Source organism: Lacerta agilis, chromosome 17 (assembly GCF_009819535.1).
Source record: "Lacerta agilis isolate rLacAgi1 chromosome 17, rLacAgi1.pri, whole genome shotgun sequence".
Lineage (NCBI taxonomy): Eukaryota > Metazoa > Chordata > Lepidosauria > Squamata > Lacertidae > Lacerta > Lacerta agilis.
Window position 1 is genome coordinate 16,460,489 of NC_046328.1, and position 20,618 is coordinate 16,481,106.

A 20,618-nucleotide genomic window follows, 5' to 3' on the forward strand; every position below is an offset into this window, starting at 1 on the left:
GTATATGGACCTTTAAAAAGCCAGCTGGACCAGGCCAGTGGCTCGACTGGTAGAGCATCCTGGTCAACCAGGGGCCAACTAGATGCCTCTGTGGTCCACAAGCAGGACCTGAGTGCAGCTGACACTCCCCTACCGCAGTTTCCATTAGCTGGTATTCAGAAGCGTATTGCCATCAACATTGGAGGTAGAATGCAACTGTTGGGATTAGAACCCATTGATAGCTTCATCTGTCTAAGGCATCTGACTTGATGAAAATTCCATAGTTGCAGCTATGCAGTAGGGCTTGCTTTCCTGATTCAGCTTCATTGGACGCGTCCATGTTGTGAGAGAGTGAGAAAAGCTTTTCTCTTATCCGTTCTTTCCATGCCATGCGGAATTTTATCAGCTTCTGTTACACTACAACTTGTGCGCATTTCTCTAAACAAAAGCCCCTAATGCTGTCGCACCATAGATCTGTGTTCTTCTTCTTTGGCAATCACTCGTACCCAAGTAAGATTGTCTTCCATGAACACGATCTTAGCAGTGAGTCCGTAAGTGACTGTGGAGGCCAGTTCTGGATCCATACATCCTTCCAGAGTGGGGACGTAGATTTCCTGGTGGGAACTGATCATGGTGAGGGTTTGCCAAACGTGCCTTCCCCTTAGCACGTTTCGTCCTGAGTTCGAGCGTCTTGAAAGCCCATGACACTTTTGGTAAAGGCTGTTCTCCAATTGGAGCGCTCTCGGGCCAGTTTTTCCCAATTTTCGGTGTTTATACTACATTTGCCTTGAGAGAGACTTTAAGCCTCTTTTGTTGACCACCAGTATTATGCTTTCATTTTTAAGTTTGAAATAGAGTAGTTGCTTTGGAAGATGATAATCAGGCATCCGAACAATATGACCAGCCCAACAAAGTTGATGTTGAAGAATCATTGCTTCGACACTGGTGATCTTTGCTTCTTCCTGGCATTAGTTCTCCTGTCTTCCCAAGTGATATGTGAAAATTTTCAGAGACACCATTGATGGATGGAATCTTTCAAGGAGCTGGAGATGGTGTTATAAGTGGTCCATGTTTCACAAGTGTGTGTGGTATAGATAAGTGTAATGCCATCATGTTGCTGTAATGCTGACTACATCAGAAATTACAGATTGCATAACGTTTTTAAGATTCCTGCCATCGAGTCATTCATTCCCACCATTTCCGATGTGAAGAATTTGACTTTCCACCCAAGCCGATGAAAGTTAGGATTTGGTTTGCCCAATGGTCATTGCCCGTTTCCTACTCTTTCCCGCAGGAGGAGCGCCTGGTCTGGCTGTGCTACCACAAGAAGAAGTGGGAGATTCAGGCTCGCCAGCGCCAGGAGCGCCGCAAGAGGCGGCGGCTGGCAGATGGCGAGTCGGTCCTGGCCGGGGGTGTGATCCGGGCAAGGACCTCCATGGGGCTTGGGAGCTACCTGAGCAAAACGGCACGCAGCATCCTGGACATGCCCTGGCAGATCGTGCAGGTGAGAAGCGTCATGCGGCAAGGGGAGCTCTTTGCCAGGGGAGGGGGTTTAGGACTGCCATCGGCGGAGCATGCTATAAAGTCAGATGCGTGGAGGCATAGGCTGTAGATAATAGAGAGCCAGTGCGGCATAGTGGTTAGAGTGTCTGCCTAGGATCTGGGAGGGACTAGGGTTCAAATTCCCCACATGGCCATGAAGCTCACAGTTGCTGTCTCTCAGCCTGACCTACCTCACAGGGTTGTTGTGGTTGAATCAGGAGGCATAGAACCACGTACGCTGCCTTTTGAGTCCTCGGAGGAGACAGGTGGGACGTAAATGCAATGAAATAAATAATATTCAACATAGTAATATGGTGAATGTTCCATTGGCACAAGGATTTCTCATTGAGCAATTGAACCTGCTTGCCCCCCCCCCACACACACACATCCCAAAATAGGTTTTGGAGGTTTCCCCAACCCCCTCGAGCAAATTAAGGGACTGTGCAGGACACATGCAAGAGAAGGGGACCCCGTTGTGTTAGTGGTAATCATACTCATTTAAGCATCCTTAAAATAATCAGTGACTTCCCTCCTTCTCTTTCCATGGTTCATTTTGCATATCGTAAATCCTTGCATATTTTACATAAACTGAACCGTTCATTATTCCATCATTACATCCATCAAAACTTATTTACACTGTTGAATTTATCTTAATGCTGCCGTTTTCAAGTGTGCGCAATTTCCCCCATATATTCCATAAACATCTTCTCTAAATGTATGTTCCTCTTCTTCTCTTATTCTATATGTTAAATCTGCAAGCTGTGCATATCCCATCAGCTTAGGTTGCCATTCTTCTTTGGTTGGGACCTCGCTCGTTTTCCATTTTGGGGCTAACAAAACACGGGTTTAGCGCAGCACGGGGGGGGGGCTCGCCGAGCGAGCGGCTCGTGGGCCGCATCTGGCCCACGGGCGAGAGGTTGCCAACCTCTGTCCAAGGGCTAAGAAGGAGGGGGAAGCCGACAGGCGGGGCCAGTCCCTGGACTGCTTGCAAGAAAGAAGGCAGGGTGGTGGAGGTTGGTGGGGCCGTGCCCCATTTGCCCTAATGAGCTTTTGAAAGGCCGGCAAATGCCACAGCCTCTGTACCTTTTTCTCACCTCTTTTCAGCTTCCAAGCCTCCCCCCCCCCCCCCCCACGCTGGATAAGATCAAGGGCTGCCCCTGGGTTGTGCTTCCAGCCTCTGCATAGTCCAGGCGGCTTCCTTGCCTCCCTATGCCTTTGCAAGCCCGGCTTGACGTGATCTCTCTTTCCCCAGATCGCTGAGACCAGCCAGCCAGGCCTCTTCAAGCTGTGGGCCGTCGTTGGAAGCGACCTGCATTGCCTCAAGCTGAATGTCCCCCGCGTTTTCTACGTCAACCAACGCGTCCCTAAACCTGAAGAGAGCACTGCGTATCGTAAGGTGCGTGGAATCAGTCCCTTGGGGAAGCAGTAAATGTTTGCCACAAGTGATTTGGTCCAAGAAAAGTAGGGTATTCATGTGTTTGCATTGCATTTCGTAGTCCAGAAAGTATTGATCTGATGTGTAGAGATCGTTCGTATTCTAATTAATTCAAGAGGCTTCTGGAAGCTTCTCTGTGTGAAAGAAACAAGCAGAAGGTTCATGATGGGTTATACCTTCAGTGAAGCTGAGTACAGCTGGTTTAAACTAGTTCTCTTATCCTTCCTGTCAAAAGTCATGCTTATAAAAGTAAGGCCAGAAGGAGCCTGCGTTTCACTTTCTCTTTCTATCTCTTTTCCTTATGGTGTGGTGTTCTGTACATACAGTCATACCTCGTGTTACGTATACCGCAAGATGCATACATTCGGGTTACGCACCGCGGCGACCCGGAAGTAACAGAACGCGTTACTTCCGGGTTCGGCGGTTCACGCATGTGCAGACACATCAAATGACGTCATGCGCAGAAGCACCGAAACACGTTGCGCACATGCGCAGACGCGGTGCTTCAGGTTACGCACGTCACGGGTTACAAACGGGGCTCCGGAACAGATCCCATTCATAACCAGAGGTACCACTGTAGTACGCTTAGTGTTAAGGTTTAGACTTATTATAAGTTATTGTAAGTTTAAGATAAGTCTGCTGCAACTGGATTTCTTATGGACAGCGCCAATCCTGAATGTATTGGATTTGTGACCATTACGCTCATTTGCCTTCAGTAGCAGTTTCATCTGCGGGATGAAATACAATTATCTCTGGTCTATTTTTTGGGAATCCTGCAACGTGTTTATATGTTTTTACTCTGCTAACTATACAATGGAATCTGCTCTGGGTCAATATTCATCTTGTCACTTTTTCCTTTTACACTGAAAACTTCGTTTTTCCAGGAAAAAAATGTAGAACACCAGATGGCAAGGAGAACTTCTGTGAAATATTTCCCCCCCTCCCTTTTAGAATGAGCGAAATGCTTCTTAAAACCAGGTTTTACTCACTCAAAATGTTCAGTATGAAGATTTGTATGTCGGACAAAATGAGGGCCTGTATTCATGGTTAGAGCATCAGACTAGTTGCTTGGAAGACCAGGGTTTAATAATAACAATTTTATTATTTGTACCAGCGCCAAGGGCCTTCTGGCGATTTCCTCACTACGAGAAGCAAAGCTACAGGGAACCAGGCAAAGGGCCTTCTCGGTAGTGGCACCCGCCCTGTGGAATGCCCTCCCATCAGGGGTCAGAGAGATAAACAACTACCTGTCATTTAGAAAATACCTGAAGGCAGCCCTGTTTAGGGAAGTTTTTAATTTGTGACGTGTGTATTGTATTTTAATGTTTGTTGGAGGCCGCCCAGAGTGGCCGGGGAGACCCAGCCAGATGGGCGGGATATAAATAATATATTATTATTATTATTATTATTATTATTATTATTATTATTATTACCCTGCCCATCTGGCTGGGTTATCCGAAGCCACTCCCTGAAGCTCACTGGGTGACCGTGAGCCAGTCACTGCCTCTCAGGCTAGCCTACCTCACAGGACTGTTTTGTGGATGAATCATGCACGTCACCTTGTGCTCACTGGAGGGAAGGCAATATATAGACGTATTAAATAAACAACGTGGAAGTATTTAAGAGTTACAATGCCTTTGTATGCTGAAATTGACTGCACATGACTTTTTTGGCAGCTCAGAGCCAGGTTAGACCAAAAGCGAAAGGCTTTTCGTTTGAAGCCAGTGAGAGGTGTCTACAATTCTGGGGCAGAGTTGCCAGTTGACCCAGAACTACTATGACAAGGAATGGAGAGTGTGGTTGGGCCCACCCATCCACGCCCTGCATGGTAAAAATGGGTGCAGATAGACTTGAGGGGGGAGTCTCACCTGTCTTTGACCTTTATCTTGGCAGGTAAACAGGATCCTTCCTCGTTCCAACTTGGTTTACAACCTCTATGAGTACTCTGTGCCCGAGGAAATGTACCAGGAGCACATCAACGAAATTAACGCCAGCCTCTCTGCCCCAGATATCGAGGGGGTGTACGAGACCCAGGTAACTAACTCCCTTTGGCTGGTCTGATGCAGGAAAGAGGGGAGATCTAGATCTGGAGATGAGTCGTATGGTTGCACCCCATGCTAGTCCAACTCCAAGTAGACTCAATGGACACAATTAATTGACACTTGAGGTGTATATTTATAAGAGCCAGTGTGGTGTAGGTGTTAAGAGCAGTGGACTCGTAATCTGGGAAACCGGGTTCGTGTCTCCGCTCCTCCACATGCAGCTGCTGGGTGACCTTGGGCTAGTCACACTTCTTTGAAGTCTCTCAGCCCCACTCACCTCACAGGGTGTTTGTTGTGGGGGAGGAAGCGAAAGGAGAATGTTAGCCACTTTGAGACTCCTTAGGGTAGTGATAAAGCGGGATATCAAATCCAAACTCCTCTTCTTCTTCTTCTTCTTCTTCTTCTTCTTCTTCTTCTTCTTCTTCTTATTCCTGTGATTATAATTGTTTTAAATGATTTTTGTGTTTTAATGTGACCTGCCCTGGGACCTTAGGGTGAAGGGCAGGTAATGTAGTAATTTCGGAGGGTATATTCAGAGTAGAATTGGCTAGAACAGAACCCCCTTTTCTTTCTTTTGAAACTTGAAGTTGACTTGAAAATACTACCACCTGGGTCATTTATGCTTTCCCTTCTGTAAATGGGTCTATTTAGGCTTCTCGGTTTCAAAATCCTCTACCTGGGCAGAGGCCACAGGTGAAACCTGCTGCATTCAGCATCCTCCTCGGCTTTCCTTTTGAAACCTCTGAGGCAGCAGCAGGAAGCATCTTGCTCTGGGTAGTTCACTATTGCAGGTTCGCTCCTGCCCTGACCTGTCCAGTCTCTTGCTCAAAACACATCAGGCAAAGCTAAAGGTGGAGCCCAGAGCTCTTTTTATGAGCTTCATTGCTGCAGAACAACTTTTCTGCTGTACTTTATTGGAAGGAGAAAAAATATCATTTCCTTAATAACAATTTAACTAAAACAGCATTATAGCACGTGTATCCGTGTTTGTTAACTGATGTGGTTAAACAGGTTTTTCTATTTAAAAAAAAACTTGGACTGAGTTTTAGCACACATAAAAAATTAAATAAATCCTTATTTCCTGATGAATAACCTTTGGACTGTAATGTAACTTAAATAGAAAACTGTCTTTAGAAAGATTTTTCCTCCAAAAGCATTTCATTTTTAAAATCCAATTTAAGTTTTAAAAAATCCAATTTCAATAAATCCAATTTAAATTTTTCAAAAATGATTTTCTGGGTTATTATTTAAAAAAAACACACACACATTGATTTTTATCCACCCTGGTTTTCTGTAACTTCAGTTCTCGCATTGCGGGTTTTTAAAAACCAAAGGGAGCCAGACAGCGCTTTTCTTCTAGAAGAAGAAGAAAAGGTGCCCATACTGCATACCCTTGAGTGCCTCCAGGAAAAAAAGGCTCTGGGGCCAGATACCCTTGCCGGTCGACTTCAGATCAAACCCGGAGAACTACCAGTAGATCCTACAATTCTAGAAGATTTGCCAGTTCTTCCCACCTCTGGTGTAACCTCTGGTTCCTCTTCTCCTCCCTGCCCAGATCCCATTACTGCTGCGGGCCCTGATCCACCTGGGCTGTGTGTGCATGGTCAACAGGAACTTGGTGAGGCACCTCACTGGCCGGGAGGCTGAAACCTTCAACCTGGAGCACCTTGAGATGCGCTCCCTGGCCCAGTTCAGCTACCTGGAGCCAGGTAAGAAGACTCGCCCCCGATACTCGGGTGGCTGGCAAGACCCGGGGAGGCAGCTCCTGCTGTCTAATGCTGGGCTCTGTTCCGTGTCTGTTTAGGTAGCATCCGGCACATCTACCTGTACCACAACTCCCAAGGCAACAAGGCGTTGTTTGGCCTCTTCGTCCCATCTCAGCGGAAGGCGTCTGTTTTTGTGCTTGACACGGTAAGGTCGGAGGCCGGGGGGGTGGGGCTTGCTGACACTTGTTGAAACATTTTCCTTTCGTTTATTACATTTCTGCGTCGCTTTTTCACTCACGTGAGTCACAAAACAACTTACGTACAGTAAATATCAGCGTAGCAGAACATCACAATTGCAACGTAAGTTGTATACAGTGATACCTCGGTCTTCGAACGTCTCTGTTGACGAACGTTTCGGAACCCGAACACCAAAAACCCAGAAGTAAATGCTTCCATATTCGAATGTGCCTCGGAAGTCGAACAGCTTCCGCTGCGTGTTTTCCAGTGTTCTCAATTGCATTGGCAGCCAGCCCTTTGTGCCTCGGTTTTCGAACGTTTCGGAACTCGAATGGTCTTCTGGAACAGATTAAGTTTGAGACCCGGGGTACCACTGTATATAAAAAAATAACAAATCCTCAGTAAAGCGACTCCCTTCTATAAAGCGCTATTAAACAGCACAACTGCAAGAAAAGTCACATTGTAAAATTCGCAAAGCATTACAGCACTCGTAATCCACAAAACAATACGAACAACATTAACAAGCTAACAACCAAAAACAAACTGTTGGATTCACAACAAAATGAAAAATAAAAAAATCCTTCCAACTAAATTTGTCCTTGGTATGAGCTTTCGTATGCATCCACTCTTCTTCTGGCCACAGTGATCCATGCGACGGTCACCTCCAGACTTGATTATTGTAACTCGCTCTACGCGGGGCTGCCCCTAAAGCTGACCCAAAAACTCCAGCGGGTGCAGAATGCCGCGGCGAGGCTCCTCACGGGGTCTTTGCCGCAGGACCACATTCATCCAGTGCTTTACCAGCTGCACTGGCTCCCGGTGGAGTACAGGGTCAGGTTTAAGGTGCTGGTTTTGACCTTTAAAGCCCTATGCGGCTTAGGACCCTCGTACTTAAGGGACCGCCTCTCCTGGTATGTCCCGTGTAGGACCTTAAGGTCCTCAAATAATAATCTTTTGGAGGTCCTGAGCAACAAAGATGCTAGGTTGGCCTCAACTAGGGCCAGGGCCTTCTCAATATTGGCCCCGACTTGGTGGAACAGTCTTATCACAAGAGACCAGGGCCCTGCGGGATTTGGCATCTTTCCGCAGGGCCTGCAAGACGGAGCTGTTCCACCTGGCCTTTGGGTTGGTTTCTGTTTAATATTTATGCTTCATTCTTTTATTGGTGGGTTATTTTGAAATTGAGACCGCAGTTTTAATTGAATTTTTAAATTTGTATTTTAATCTGTTATTTTAAATTGATTGTGTTTGTTTTTTTGCTGTGATTTTAATTGGTGTTAGCCGCCCTGCGCCCGTTTTTTTTTTGGCTGGGAAGTGCGGGGTATAAATAAAATTATTATTATTATTATTATTATTATTATTATTCAGATACACAGAAAGCTCATACACACATGCACACGAAAGCTCATAAAAAGAACAAACTTAGTCGGTCTCTAAGGTGCTACTGGAAGGATTTTTTTATTTTTCATTTTGTTTTGACTATGGCAGACCAATACAGCTACCTACCTGTTGGATTCACACACTTTCTCACCACCCAAGGTCTCATAGTCTTCCATTCAGTTCATGAAAAAAAAACCACATTCACATAATGATCTGTGCTCAGTTGTAATGGGCTGGTCTAGCTGGGTGGAAATCAGGGTTCTGATAATAACTTTCAAATTTTCCCCATTCCCTATTAAATTTTATTTAAAAGAACACTGTAAACAAGTAAAAACATTGGCAGGATTTTGGAAAACACAGTGAGAACTATGGTGAGAATGGAGTACAGTCAAACCTTGGCCCTGAACACCTCCGTATTGGAAAATTTTGGCTCCCAAATGCTGCAAACCCAGAAGTAAATGCTCCAGTTTTTGAACGTTTTTCGGAAGTCGAACTTCTGACACAGCTCCCGCTTGAGTGCAGGACGCTCCTGCAGCCATTCGGAAGCCACGCCTCGGTTGTTGAACATTTTGGAAGCCAAACGGGCTTCCGGAACTGGTTACATTCGACAACCAAGGTTTGGCTGTATTAAGAAAATATAGAGAACATTATAAGATGCAGTTGGGAAAGAATAACGATGGAGGGAAGTCCGTGGATTCAGAGAATCCTACGTATATATGATTTAATTGTGATGATAATTGTTAAAGGCAAAAATGAGTAAAAAATATTTATTTTTAAAAAAGGGGGAAATCAGGGTTCTATGGGTATCGGGTTCTGCGGTTTTAGAAGCCTGGTTGGCAGCTGCAGATTCCTTGGCTTCCCTGCCCGAGGGTCCTTTCACCCAGATGGATCCAGATCTTTGCCTGCAGCTGTGTCTCCAGCATCCTTCTCTCCCCTCGGCTCCAGGTGCGGAGCAACCAGATGCCCAACCTCAGCAACATGTACTCGGCGGAGCACAGCGCCATGGTGGCGAAGGTGGGCGAGGAGCTCCTTCCACCCAACAAGCATGCCTTCGAGGTGCGAGCGGAGACAGACCTCAAGACCGTCTGCAGGGCCATCCAGCGCCTCCTGCTGGGCTACAAGGTAACAGCAGGGAAGTCCAGCGCTCACCTCCGTTCCTTGGCCAACCCTGAGCCCCCCAGCAGTGGCAGACTTTAGGCTCTCTCCAATTCCTGCGGCGCTAAAATTCAGTGCCCGCCTCTTGCGCTCCATTCTCCAGAACTGTTGTGGTGCCCCCTGCAGCGTAGCCCTCGGCGCAGCCCACCCTAAAGCTAGCCCTGCTCGCTGCCAACCAGGGTGGATTTTGATAAATCAAATCTATTTAAACCACAATTTAAATCACTAGTCAGTAAGACTTGATTTAAATCATTTATTTATTTTTACAGAAAGACTCATTCTTGCTGGTTATAATCTTAATATTTACAACCAGATGAAGGTTTCATTTTGGGAATAATAAATTTTCAGAGTAGCTTTTACAGTTATATCAAAAATCACTGATTTGGTTATACCGTTAGAAATACATAGACCGATAATTATGAAATTATTTTGAGATTTAATAAGTTAACTGTTTATATTTCGACAACTTTTCTGCTGTATTTTATTGGAAGGAGAAAAACAACCATTTCCTTAATAACAATTTAAACCATTTGTTTATCTAAAACAATAACATGATAGCGTATTTTTCCATGTTTGTTAACTGATGTGGTTAAAAAAAAATTGGAGAAAAGAAACTTAGACTGAGTTTTAGCACGCATGAAAAACTTAAAACAAATCCTTATTTCCAGATGAATAGCCTTTGGACTACGGTATATTGTACCATATATCCCCGGGTATAACATGACCCCATGTATAAGATGATGCTTATTTTTGGGAGCCCTCAACAGTTGTTGAGCTTCTTTTGTAAGTCCGCTGAGCTGTTGAGCAGCTTTTCAGCGATCCCCGGCTCTGGCTGACGGAACTGGTGCTGTAATACACCACATACTGGCACTCGCCAATTACTCTTCCTAAGCCGGGAAGAGCGGGTAAGCAACCTCCTTTCCGACATTTTCCTGCTACTGCTGCAGCACCAGCCCTCACTTAGCATATTAACCCGTGTATGACAACCCTCAATTTATCACAAAAAAATCAGAAAATAGGTCGTTTTATACATGGAAAAATACGGTAACTTAAATAGAAAACTGTCAGGGAGCTGCCCTCACCTCAAGGCAAGGAGTTGTCAGGGCTTTATCGGTATCGTGAGCCCCCGCCCCAACTGCTGAGCAATTCCTCTTCCTCCAGTGAGGAAGGCAGTGATCCCTCTAGTGGGGAGGGAGAGATGGGAGCGGGAAGTAGGAGTCAGGGCTCTGACAGGGAAGGAGAGCCCGCACACCAAGCAGAGGCTGGAGGGGAGGCACCTCTTCCGTCTCCCCACTTGCGCAGGGGGGAAAGACGCAGAGGGGGTAGGCGGGGGTTCCGCATCCCACACCTTTTATGCTGGGCAAAGAACCGGAAGGGGCCATTCCCGGACTCTGCCGAAGGATGAGCTGGACGTCTTTTTATAGCTGCACTGTATATATTGGCACAATAAAGAAACTTAGTTTCAGAAGCTTCGGAGTCAGCCTGGTTACTCATGAGCAGCCACTGAAAACCTTACAAAAACTATCTTTAGAAAGATATTTCCTCCAAAAGCATTTTATTTTAAAAAGGCGATTTAAATAAAAAAAAAATCCGATTTTCTTGATATATTTTTTTAACATCATTGGTTTTTATCCACCCTGCTGCTAGCTCTTAGGGAAGCCCCTGCCTGCATCCCTTGAGGTCACCGTCCTACCTTATGCCACCATCCTTGGTGTTCATCCGCTGTCTCTCTCCCTATTAACTCAGGACGAGCGCCGAGGTCCCACCCTCATCGCCGTGCAGTCCAATTGGGACTTGAAGAGGCTGGTCGGAGGGATGCCCGTCTTCGAGGAGTTCCCGCTGGTTCCCGTCCAGGTGGCCGACGACGTCAACTACAGCATCCTGGACTGGCAGCGGCATGCTGCGCGGCACATGATCCGGCGCTACCTCAGTTTGGACACCTGCCTTTCTCAGGCCTTTGAGATGAGCAGGTGGGGCAGGCAGTGGCATAGGAAGCTCACGGGTTCTGTGGAACGGCAAGGGTCTTGTTTTTATTTTATATTTTATTTCTAAATTCCGAAAGTTTACAAGATGGTGCAAACTTCCAAATACACATCCATTTCTCGTTCGACTTCCCCTCCATGGCTCCCCCCGTAATTTCTAAATGTGCTGCATATTGTAGATCAGGCATGTCCAACAGGTAGATTGTGATCTACCGGTAGATCAGTGTTTTTCAACCACTGTTCCGCGGCACACTAGTGTGCCGCGAGATGTTGCCTGGTGTGCCGTGGGAAAAATTGAAAAATTACTTTATATATAGTCAATATAGGCACAGAGTTAATTTTTTTTAACATTTTCTAATGGTGGTGTGCCTCGTGATTTTTTTCATGAAACAAGTGTGCCTTTGCCCAAAAAAGGTTGAAAAACACTGCGGTAGATCACTGGATGTCTGTGGTAGATCACCGGTAGATCAGTGGCTCCCTCCAAAGAAGCTAAAAATCTTTGGCTCCCCTATAAAAAGCTCAATATCTTTGACCTGCACCCCTAAAATGACCCGAACCACCAAAAACAGGGCTTTCCTTCCCAAAAAAAAAAAAAAGCTCAACGTCGCTTTCCTCCTACCTAAAGAAGCTCAACAACTTTTACATGAACCCCCCAAAACAGGGCTTTCCTTCCTAAAAAAGCTCAACAACCTTGAATTGCCAGTTTTTAACTCTGTGAGTAGATCACAGTATCTTGGAAGTTAGCCACCCCTGTTGTAGATATTCTGTGCCTCGCCTTTTCCACATTATACAACCAGCAGTATACCACGGTTACATAAATACATAAGCAAACACACACCAAACGTAACCAGCTGGATGCATTTACAAATAAATATTAACCACTACAAAAATATATAATATAATAATGAAGAAAGAACAAATAAAGAGCGACCAAGTGGATGAAAACCCCAATGGACTAATTCAAAAAGGTTTGATAAAGTTTTTCAGGTTCCACATGAATCTTCAAAAGGTCAACTTTATCTAACCTTCCTTTGCACCTGTTGGCTCTCTATATATACAGGAAACACTAAGACTGCTATGACTTTTGAATTAGTCCATTGGGTTTTTCCACTGCTGTTCTTCTTTCAAATCCTACATGCATTTAATAATAATAACAACAACAACAATTTATTTTATATATATATATATGAATGAAATCAAGATAACAAACTTTATAAATGAATAGAAACAGTTTATTGAATATTTACAGAAAAATTGCAAACAGATAAAAATATTGGCAGCATTATTGTAATAACCTGCAGTTTCATAAGAGTTTATATTTAAAGTAGATAATTAAATGGGCAAATTAATTTGGATATGCAGAAGATACCGTATTTTCCGGCGTATAAGATGACTGGGCGTATAAGACGACCCCCAACTTTCCCAGTTAAAATATAGAGTTTGATATATACTTGACTTAAGATTCTCCACCCGGCGTATAAGACAACCCCCGACTTTTGAGAAGATTTTCCTGGATTAAAAAGTAGTCGTATACGCCAGAATATACAGTACTAAAAAATAAATTTAAAGAAAAGCAGTAAGAGGGGGAAGGGAGTCAAACTTTGAAATGTTAACATTATTGTAAAATTAATTAAATGTATAAATTTGAAAGGTATAAATAAAAACTTTAAAAACCGAAAACAAATCCTAAGTACATTCTAACGTGTGTACAGTAGTTCTTTGAATATTCAACAAAAGGTTTCCACTCCTGCATTAAATCTACCTTTTCTTGATCTCTAACTTTCATAGTTCAGTGCTTTTTTTCAGGGGGTACTCAAGGGCACACAGTACCAGCACCTCTCTTTTTTAGTTTGTTTGTTTAAAAAGTGTGGCATTTACTGTAACAACTTCATGGTGATGACTGGCACCTACCTACAGGTGAAACTCAAAAAATTAGAATATCGTGGAAAGGTTCATTTCTTTCAGTAATTCAACTTAAAAGGTGAAACAAATACATGAGATAGACTCATGACATATAGCGAGATATGTCAAGCCTTTATTTGTTATAATTGTGATGATTATGGCGTACAGCTGATGAGAACCCCAAATTAACAATTTCAACTTTGGGGTTTTCATCAGCTGTGCACCATAATCATCACAATTATAGCAAGCAAAGGCTTGACATATCTCGCTTTGCATGTCATGAGTCTATCTCATATATTAAACTCCAGTAGCGAATGAAAACAATTGCTTACATAAATGGACTTTTCCACAATATTCTAATTTTTCGAGTTTCACCTGTATTTTTCCAGTGTGGGAAAGCACTGGTTAAGTTAGAAGGGTCAGGCGAGCTGGCCATGGTGGCGGTGGCTGAATCAGTACGCCAATTTCCTTTTAAAAAGCCCAGGTTAAGGCAGTTAGTCTGTTTCTGCAGTTCCAATCCTGCTTCTGGCTGGTGTTCTGAAGGTTGTGTTCTCCCTGTTCCACCCCTCTCTTCCGCCCAGGTACTACCACATCCCCATCGGGAACCTCCCTGACGACATCTCCACCTTTGGCACGGACCTCTTCTTCTCCCGCCACCTCCACCGCCACAACCACCTCCTGTGGCTCTCTCCCACCTCCCGCCCGGACCTGGGGGGCAAGGAGGCAGACGACAGCCGCCTGGTCATGGAGTTCGACGAGAGGGTCTCCGTCGAGATCAATAACCCGGGCTGCTATTCCACAGGTGAGCAACGGGGAAGACGGGTCTGCAGTTCTCTGCTCCGTGGGTATTCAGATATTCAAACAGAATGTTGGAAGATGACCTGACGAGTCTCCGAGGGTTGCTAATACCAGCATTAAGGAAGCCGTTACCATAACCCGTATCAGGGAATGCGGCAGCTCCAATTTGTCCTGCAGAGTCATCGTTCATATGTTGAGTACATGGCAACCAGTCCACCATGAAAGTCTCTGCTTTCTTTTTCTTGGACTCTGGTGGCTTGAAGTTTTCGCGTCGGTTTTCTCTTTTTTTTAAATATAATTTTTATTATTTTTACACTATACTACTACAATATAAAATTAAATCAAACATTTTCATACCTTTTTCCATTTTGTCTTGCAAAGCCATGACTTCCCTCAATCCCTCCACATGGCTTTCGGAATTATATCTTGATATTATACTTCTTTAATCAACCATTGCTTACATTATCATAGAATTCCTTCTTATTTTTACTACCATACTTACAATAATATATCTACACAATAACTACAAAACTTCTTGAAGTCCTATTAGTGTATTCAATTGTATGAATGAATTTATTTTTACGGTCACAGACCAGCTCAATTGTAAACGTGTTCAATTGTAAATTGTCTTTTAAATAGTTCGCAAACTTTAACCAGTCTTTGATGAATTTCTGGTCCCGCTGTTCCTGGATTCTTCCCGTCATTTTGTCCAGTTCTGCATATTCCGTCAATTTCACTGTCCATTCTTCTTTCGTCGGTAATTCTTCTTGTTTCCATTTTTGTGCTAGAAGAATTCTAGCTGCAGTCACTGCATATTGGAAAAATCTAATGTCCTTCTTTTCAGTGTCTGTACCTACAATACCTAATAAGAAAGCTAATAAGGCTTCTTAACAAAGTTATATTTCAACATTTTTCTTAACTCATGATATATCATATCCCAATACATTCTCACCTTCTTACATTTGCGTCGGTTTTCTCAGTAAGCACCATCTCCCAAATGACAGTATGCCATTTCTGTGCCTTCGAACCCTTAGCTTCCTTTCTAGTAGTCAGAGGCCTTCATTCATATCAAGCCTTTCCCCTTGGGATGGTGAGAGAGATGTTCCTTTTGGCCAGGGTTTGCGATGCAGCGCTGGGGTTTCCTGCCCTTGAACCCAGTACCCTGTTTCACTCTTTTCTTTTCTTTTTATAAGAATTTTATTGGTTTTTTTGCAAAACAAAGAACAACAAAACACATACAACACATACACAACAATCAAAACATAATGAAAAACAAATACAAACCACCACTAAAACACCAATAATTCTTTTTCTTTCTGTTTCACTCTTTTCACTGCAGTCTGCGTGGAGCTCGACATCCAGAGCCTGGCGGTGAACACCGTCCTGCAGTCCCATCACGTCAACGACATGGAGGGGGCCTCCAGCATGTGCATCAGCTTTGACGTGATCCAGCAGGCATCGCTGGAGGACATGGTCACGGGGAACCAGGCAACCAGCACCCTGGCCAGCTACGACGAAACGGCCCTCTGCTCCAACACATTCAGGTCTGGCCCGTGGCTTGGTTTTGCAGGGATTCCTGCCCTCTCCCCCACAAGCTGGCCACCCCCGGTGGTGGAATATGTGAGGGATCCCACCCCACTGACCCTCCAGACTGCCATGGGTTTGGGAGATTATAGTTTTTTTTAAAAAATGAAAAAAAATCCTGTTCTTCAGCCATAGAAAGCCTCCCAGAATTGCTTACAAATACAGTTGTACCTTGGACCCAGGTGGCGCTGTGGGTTAAACCACAGAGTAGGGCTTGCTGATCAGAAGGTCGAATCCCTGCCACGGGGTGAGCTCCCGTTGCTTGGTCCCAGCTCCTGCCCACCTAGCAGTTCGAAAGCACGTCAAAGTGCAAGTAGATAAATAGGGACCGCTCCAGCGGGAAGGTAAACGGCGTTTCCGTGCGCTGCTCTGGTTCGCCAGAAGCAGCTTTGTCATGCTGGCCACATGACCCGGAAGCTGTCTGCGGACAAACGCCGGCTCCCTTGGCCTATAGAGCGAGATGAGCGCCGCAACCCCAGAGTCGGACACGACTGGACCTGGTGGTCAGGGGTCTCTTTACCTTTACCTTTACAGTTGTACCTTGGTTCTCAAACGACTTGGTACTCGAACATTTTGGCTCCTAAACGCCGCAAACCTGGGAGTAAGTGTTTTCGGTTTGTGAACATTTTTCAGAAGCCGAACATCCAGCATGGCTTCCGCTTGACTGCAAGAAGCTCCTGCAGCCAATTGGAAGCCGCACCCTGGTTTTTGGTTTCGGGAGTCGAACAGACTCCCAGAACCGATTAAGTTCAAGAACCAAGGTACGACTGTACCTTAAAGGGAAGGTTTTGGTTTTTTAAGGGACCCTCAAACTTAGAATTTGATAAGATGCAGCACCAAAGGAAAAATGGTTTGGGAGGGAGGAGGAAATAACCAACCACCTTTTCGGTTTTGGATACTTCTCATCGGGGGGGAAATAGAAGAACGGGTAGACAGTGCAGTGAAAAGCAGCAATGGCGTCAGAAGAGAAATTGCTTCGGTTTGTGGGATTTCGAGTTGCAGCTCTGTAGATCCTAGTGGCCAGCTTCCCACTTTCTGCTCACTCGCAGGGTATTGAAAAGCGTGGTGGTCGGCTGGGTGAAGGAGATCACGCAGTACCACAACGTCTACGCCGACAACCAGGTGATCCATTTCTACCGCTGGCTGCGCTCCCCGACTTCGCTGCTCTACGATCCTGCCTTGCACCGCATGTTGCACAGCATGATGAAGAAGCTCTTCCTCCAGTGAGTCTGTCTCTCCCTCTCTTTCTGTCTCTGTCTCTCTCTTCCTTGTGTGTGTGTTTATAAAAAAAATACAGGTAGGTAGCTGTGTTGGTCTGCCATAGTCAAAACAAAATAAAATAAAAAATTCCTTCCAGTAGCACCTTAGAGACCAACTAAGTTTGTTCTTGGTATGAGCTTTCGTGTGCTCATATAAATATGAAAAAATAAATATAAAAAATAAATATTTTAGACAGTCAACTTGCCTATTGTACATTTTAGAGATTGGTTTGTTCCTCTCTTCTCTTCGCATTCAGATGCCTCTTGAGATACCATTGCCAAATTTGGCACAAATTTTTTTTGGGCTACGGTTGGACATCCATCAGCTGCCATTTTGGATCAAGGTGGTGGACCCAAACCATTGTGATTTGCAGTGATTTTAGACACCTCTGAAGATATTTGCCACCCAATTTGGTGCAATCTCTTTGGATTGAAGAGAGAGTTTTGATGTATGGATGTATTGCTTCAGGTGCCATTCTGAATCAAGATGGCAGACTGAAATGTTGCACACACAAAAAATGTTTTTTTGTTTCTAAGCAATGCTGGTTGATTTCTGGTGGTGTGAAAAACATCCAAAAACTTATTCGCTTCTGTAATCCTGGACTAGCCCACTAGGTGGTGCCTCTCTGCCATGCTCAGCAATCCCTTTTTATCATTACGAACTTTCTTACGTGCAAATTTCTTTAAAAACTTATTTTATGCATCATACAATTATGTGCAAATTTAACAAAGGGGGAGGGAAGGGGAAATAAAAGGACCATAAATACATTTTTTTGAGAATGGAAAAAGAAATAATAATAAATGAAAACCACCATCAACTCTCGTGAAATATATCAGTACATCTTTCTTGAGTAAAACATACAGGTTAATAATATCAGCATGTTTGGGTGGACCTCGACCTGGTGGATTTTTTTTTTTAAGATTAAAATAGCTTTATTTAATTTCAAACTTATAAAATACAAGCATATCAAATCAACCAATAGAAACAAATAAACAATAAACAAAGAATGAAAAGCATATAATCTAGACATAATAATCCACAAAAAATAATATATGAAAAAGCAAAGAATTATAGATAACAATTAAAAATTGGTTTCCAATTGTCTGTATATCACTTCCCTTAATAATAAAACAAAACTTGCTATACCTCATGCAATAATTGAAAATTAAATAACTAAATAAATAGCTCACATTTTAATATAAATCTGCCCTTTTTTTTTACAACCTCCCCCCACCTCCAACAACAACAAAATTATAGAGAGAGCAGAGTGTGGGGGGGGGGGGGAGAAAATTGGTTGCTCAAGTCCTAAATAGGAGGATTAGCTTTGTGGGAAGTGGTGCATCGTGAGGTTAAAAACTCCCTTCCCTGTTTCAGGAGGGAGGGAGGGATATATTTTCCTTTCTCCGAACTCCAGACTCCCTGGTATATAGCCCCCCCCCCCCAAAAAAAGCCCACCAGATTTGGGGCTGGTGATTTTTTCCCTCCTAAATTTTCCGCTGAGCAAGCCCACAAGAGCCCTCTTTCCTATGGAGGGCTGGATCCCTGCATCAGATCCACATTCCTTTTTGGGGGTCGGAGACACGCGCATGTCACATTTTTGTCCCACTTGTACGTAGCATAGATCCATCCACAACTGCAACGTCAGCTACCCCTTTTCTTTCCACCTTCCACTCTCTCTTCTCCCCCAGGTTGGTGGCAGAGTTCAAGCGCCTCGGCTCCTCGGTGGTTTACGCCAATTTCAACCGCATCATCCTATGCACCAAGAAGCGGCGCATCGAGGATGCCCTGGCGTACATGGAGTACATCACCAACAGGTGCTTCTAGAACCCCTTCAAGTGTCCACCTGGCCCCCCCCTCCCTTTTGACGTTCAAATGCCTGGTGAAGGAACCCTGTGTTCAGACGTGCCTTTTGGCTTTGCACCTAGTCTAAATCTCCCCTTTGTCTCCTTCGCTCCATTAAGTTCCTTCTTCCATTCCTTACTGATTTCCGCTTGTTAGCCACCATGAAAGGAGACTGACCTTTTTCTTTTTTTTTTTCTTTTTTTCATAATCTTTTTATTCAGGATTTACAAACATACATTATATTTACAATTCTTTTCTATTAAACATTTCTATATTTTGACCTCTCAAGGTCTGGACTTCCCTCAACCCTTTGTTCTGGTTTCCACAATATCGTTTCTTTGTTTTTATATTTATTCCAAATATTATTGCTTTAATTTTCATAATTAATATCGTCTCTGTTATTTCATCATACAACAATATTCATTTTTTGCTACAAAGCTTCCTGTAATCCTACTAACGTATTCACTTGTGTATTTTTTCTCAAATAATTAGCAAATTTTTTCCAATCCTCAATAAATTTCTGATCTCGCTGTTCTCTGACTCTCCCTGTCATTTTATCTAACTCCGCATAGTCTGCCATTTTCAAAATCCATTCCTCTTTCGTTGGTAATATGTCCTGTTTCCATTTTTGAGCCATTAACGTTCTGGCTGCTGTAGCCATATATTGAAAAAGTTTTATATCTTCTTTTTTAATTCCTATATTGACCTTTTTCATTTCATTTATTTTTTGTTGTATTTTTACCCTGCCTTTCCTCCCAACCAGCTCAAGGTGGCATACATCATCAGCATCATAATAATTTTACTCTTTATACCCCCGCCCATCTGGCTGGGTTTCCCTAGCCACTCTGGGCAGCTTACAGCACATAAAAATTGTAGTAGTTCTGTTCCTCCTCCTTTTTGCCCTCACAACAACCCTTTGAGGTAGGTTAGGCTGAGAGAGGTCACACCCAGGGAGCTTCATGGGGATTTGAACCTGGGTCTCCCAGCTCCTAGTCCAACTCTCTAACCCAGGCATGTCCAAAGTCGGTTTTGGGGTCCTATAATCTGGCCCCTGTGGCAGTATATGTCCAAAATCCGAAAAAAGCTCAGAAACTTCAATTCTAAAAAAAGCTCAACTACTTTGGTCGGCCCTCACACATGTTCACTGCATCAAATCTGGCCCTCTTTGAAAAAAGTTTGGGCACCCCTGCTCTAACCACTGCACCACACCAGTTCTCTTTTAATATGGAGAGGATGATAGAGGCACCCGGGACTTGCCAGCTCATGCTCCTTGTAGCCTCGTGTCCCTTCAGGGCCATGGGTGCTACACAACGGACTTGCTTCCAGTCAAGGGAGTTGGCGGCTGGGCTTTTCTCATAATCACATTGTGGCTGTTCTCCTGACGGCTCCATCTGGGGCTGCGGGGGGAGCGCTCTCTCTGCCTCCCCGAGAGATCCTGCATGGCTCACCCTCCTTCCTCTTCCAGCATCCATTCGAGAGAAATCTTCCACTCTTTGACCATTTCTTTCTCGCGCTGCTGGGAGTTCTTGCTGTGGATGGACCCGGCTAATTACGGCGGGATCAAAGGCAAAGTGCCGTCCCAGATCCACTACGGGGAGGTGAGAAAACCAGCAAAGAAGGTGCATTTTGGGAGTACAGTGGTACCTCGGTTGTCAAGCGTAATCCGTTCTGGAAGACCATCTGACCTCTGAAACATTCAACAACTGATGCACAAAGGGAGAATTTCAGTTTCAGTGGTGAAAACCGTTCAACTTCCAATTGCTTCAAAAGCGGA

The 20,618-nt window shown here is 44.2% G+C and overlaps 1 protein-coding gene across 1 annotated transcript in view; it reads left to right on the forward strand.

The window, feature by feature from the left end:
- The window catches only part of POLE (DNA polymerase epsilon, catalytic subunit), a 57,163-nt gene that overhangs the window by 28,732 nt on the left and 7,813 nt on the right, over positions 1–20,618 (forward strand). Inside the window, exons 31-42 of the mRNA XM_033174364.1 lie at positions 1,274–1,483; positions 2,774–2,917; positions 4,850–4,990; positions 6,554–6,707; positions 6,803–6,909; positions 9,267–9,443; positions 11,223–11,446; positions 13,942–14,162; positions 15,498–15,702; positions 16,792–16,965; positions 18,691–18,816; positions 20,310–20,442. Coding sequence (XP_033030255.1) covers positions 1,274–1,483; positions 2,774–2,917; positions 4,850–4,990; positions 6,554–6,707; positions 6,803–6,909; positions 9,267–9,443; positions 11,223–11,446; positions 13,942–14,162; positions 15,498–15,702; positions 16,792–16,965; positions 18,691–18,816; positions 20,310–20,442 — 2,016 coding nt within the window. The remainder of the gene's footprint in view (positions 1–1,273; positions 1,484–2,773; positions 2,918–4,849; positions 4,991–6,553; positions 6,708–6,802; positions 6,910–9,266; positions 9,444–11,222; positions 11,447–13,941; positions 14,163–15,497; positions 15,703–16,791; positions 16,966–18,690; positions 18,817–20,309; positions 20,443–20,618) is intronic.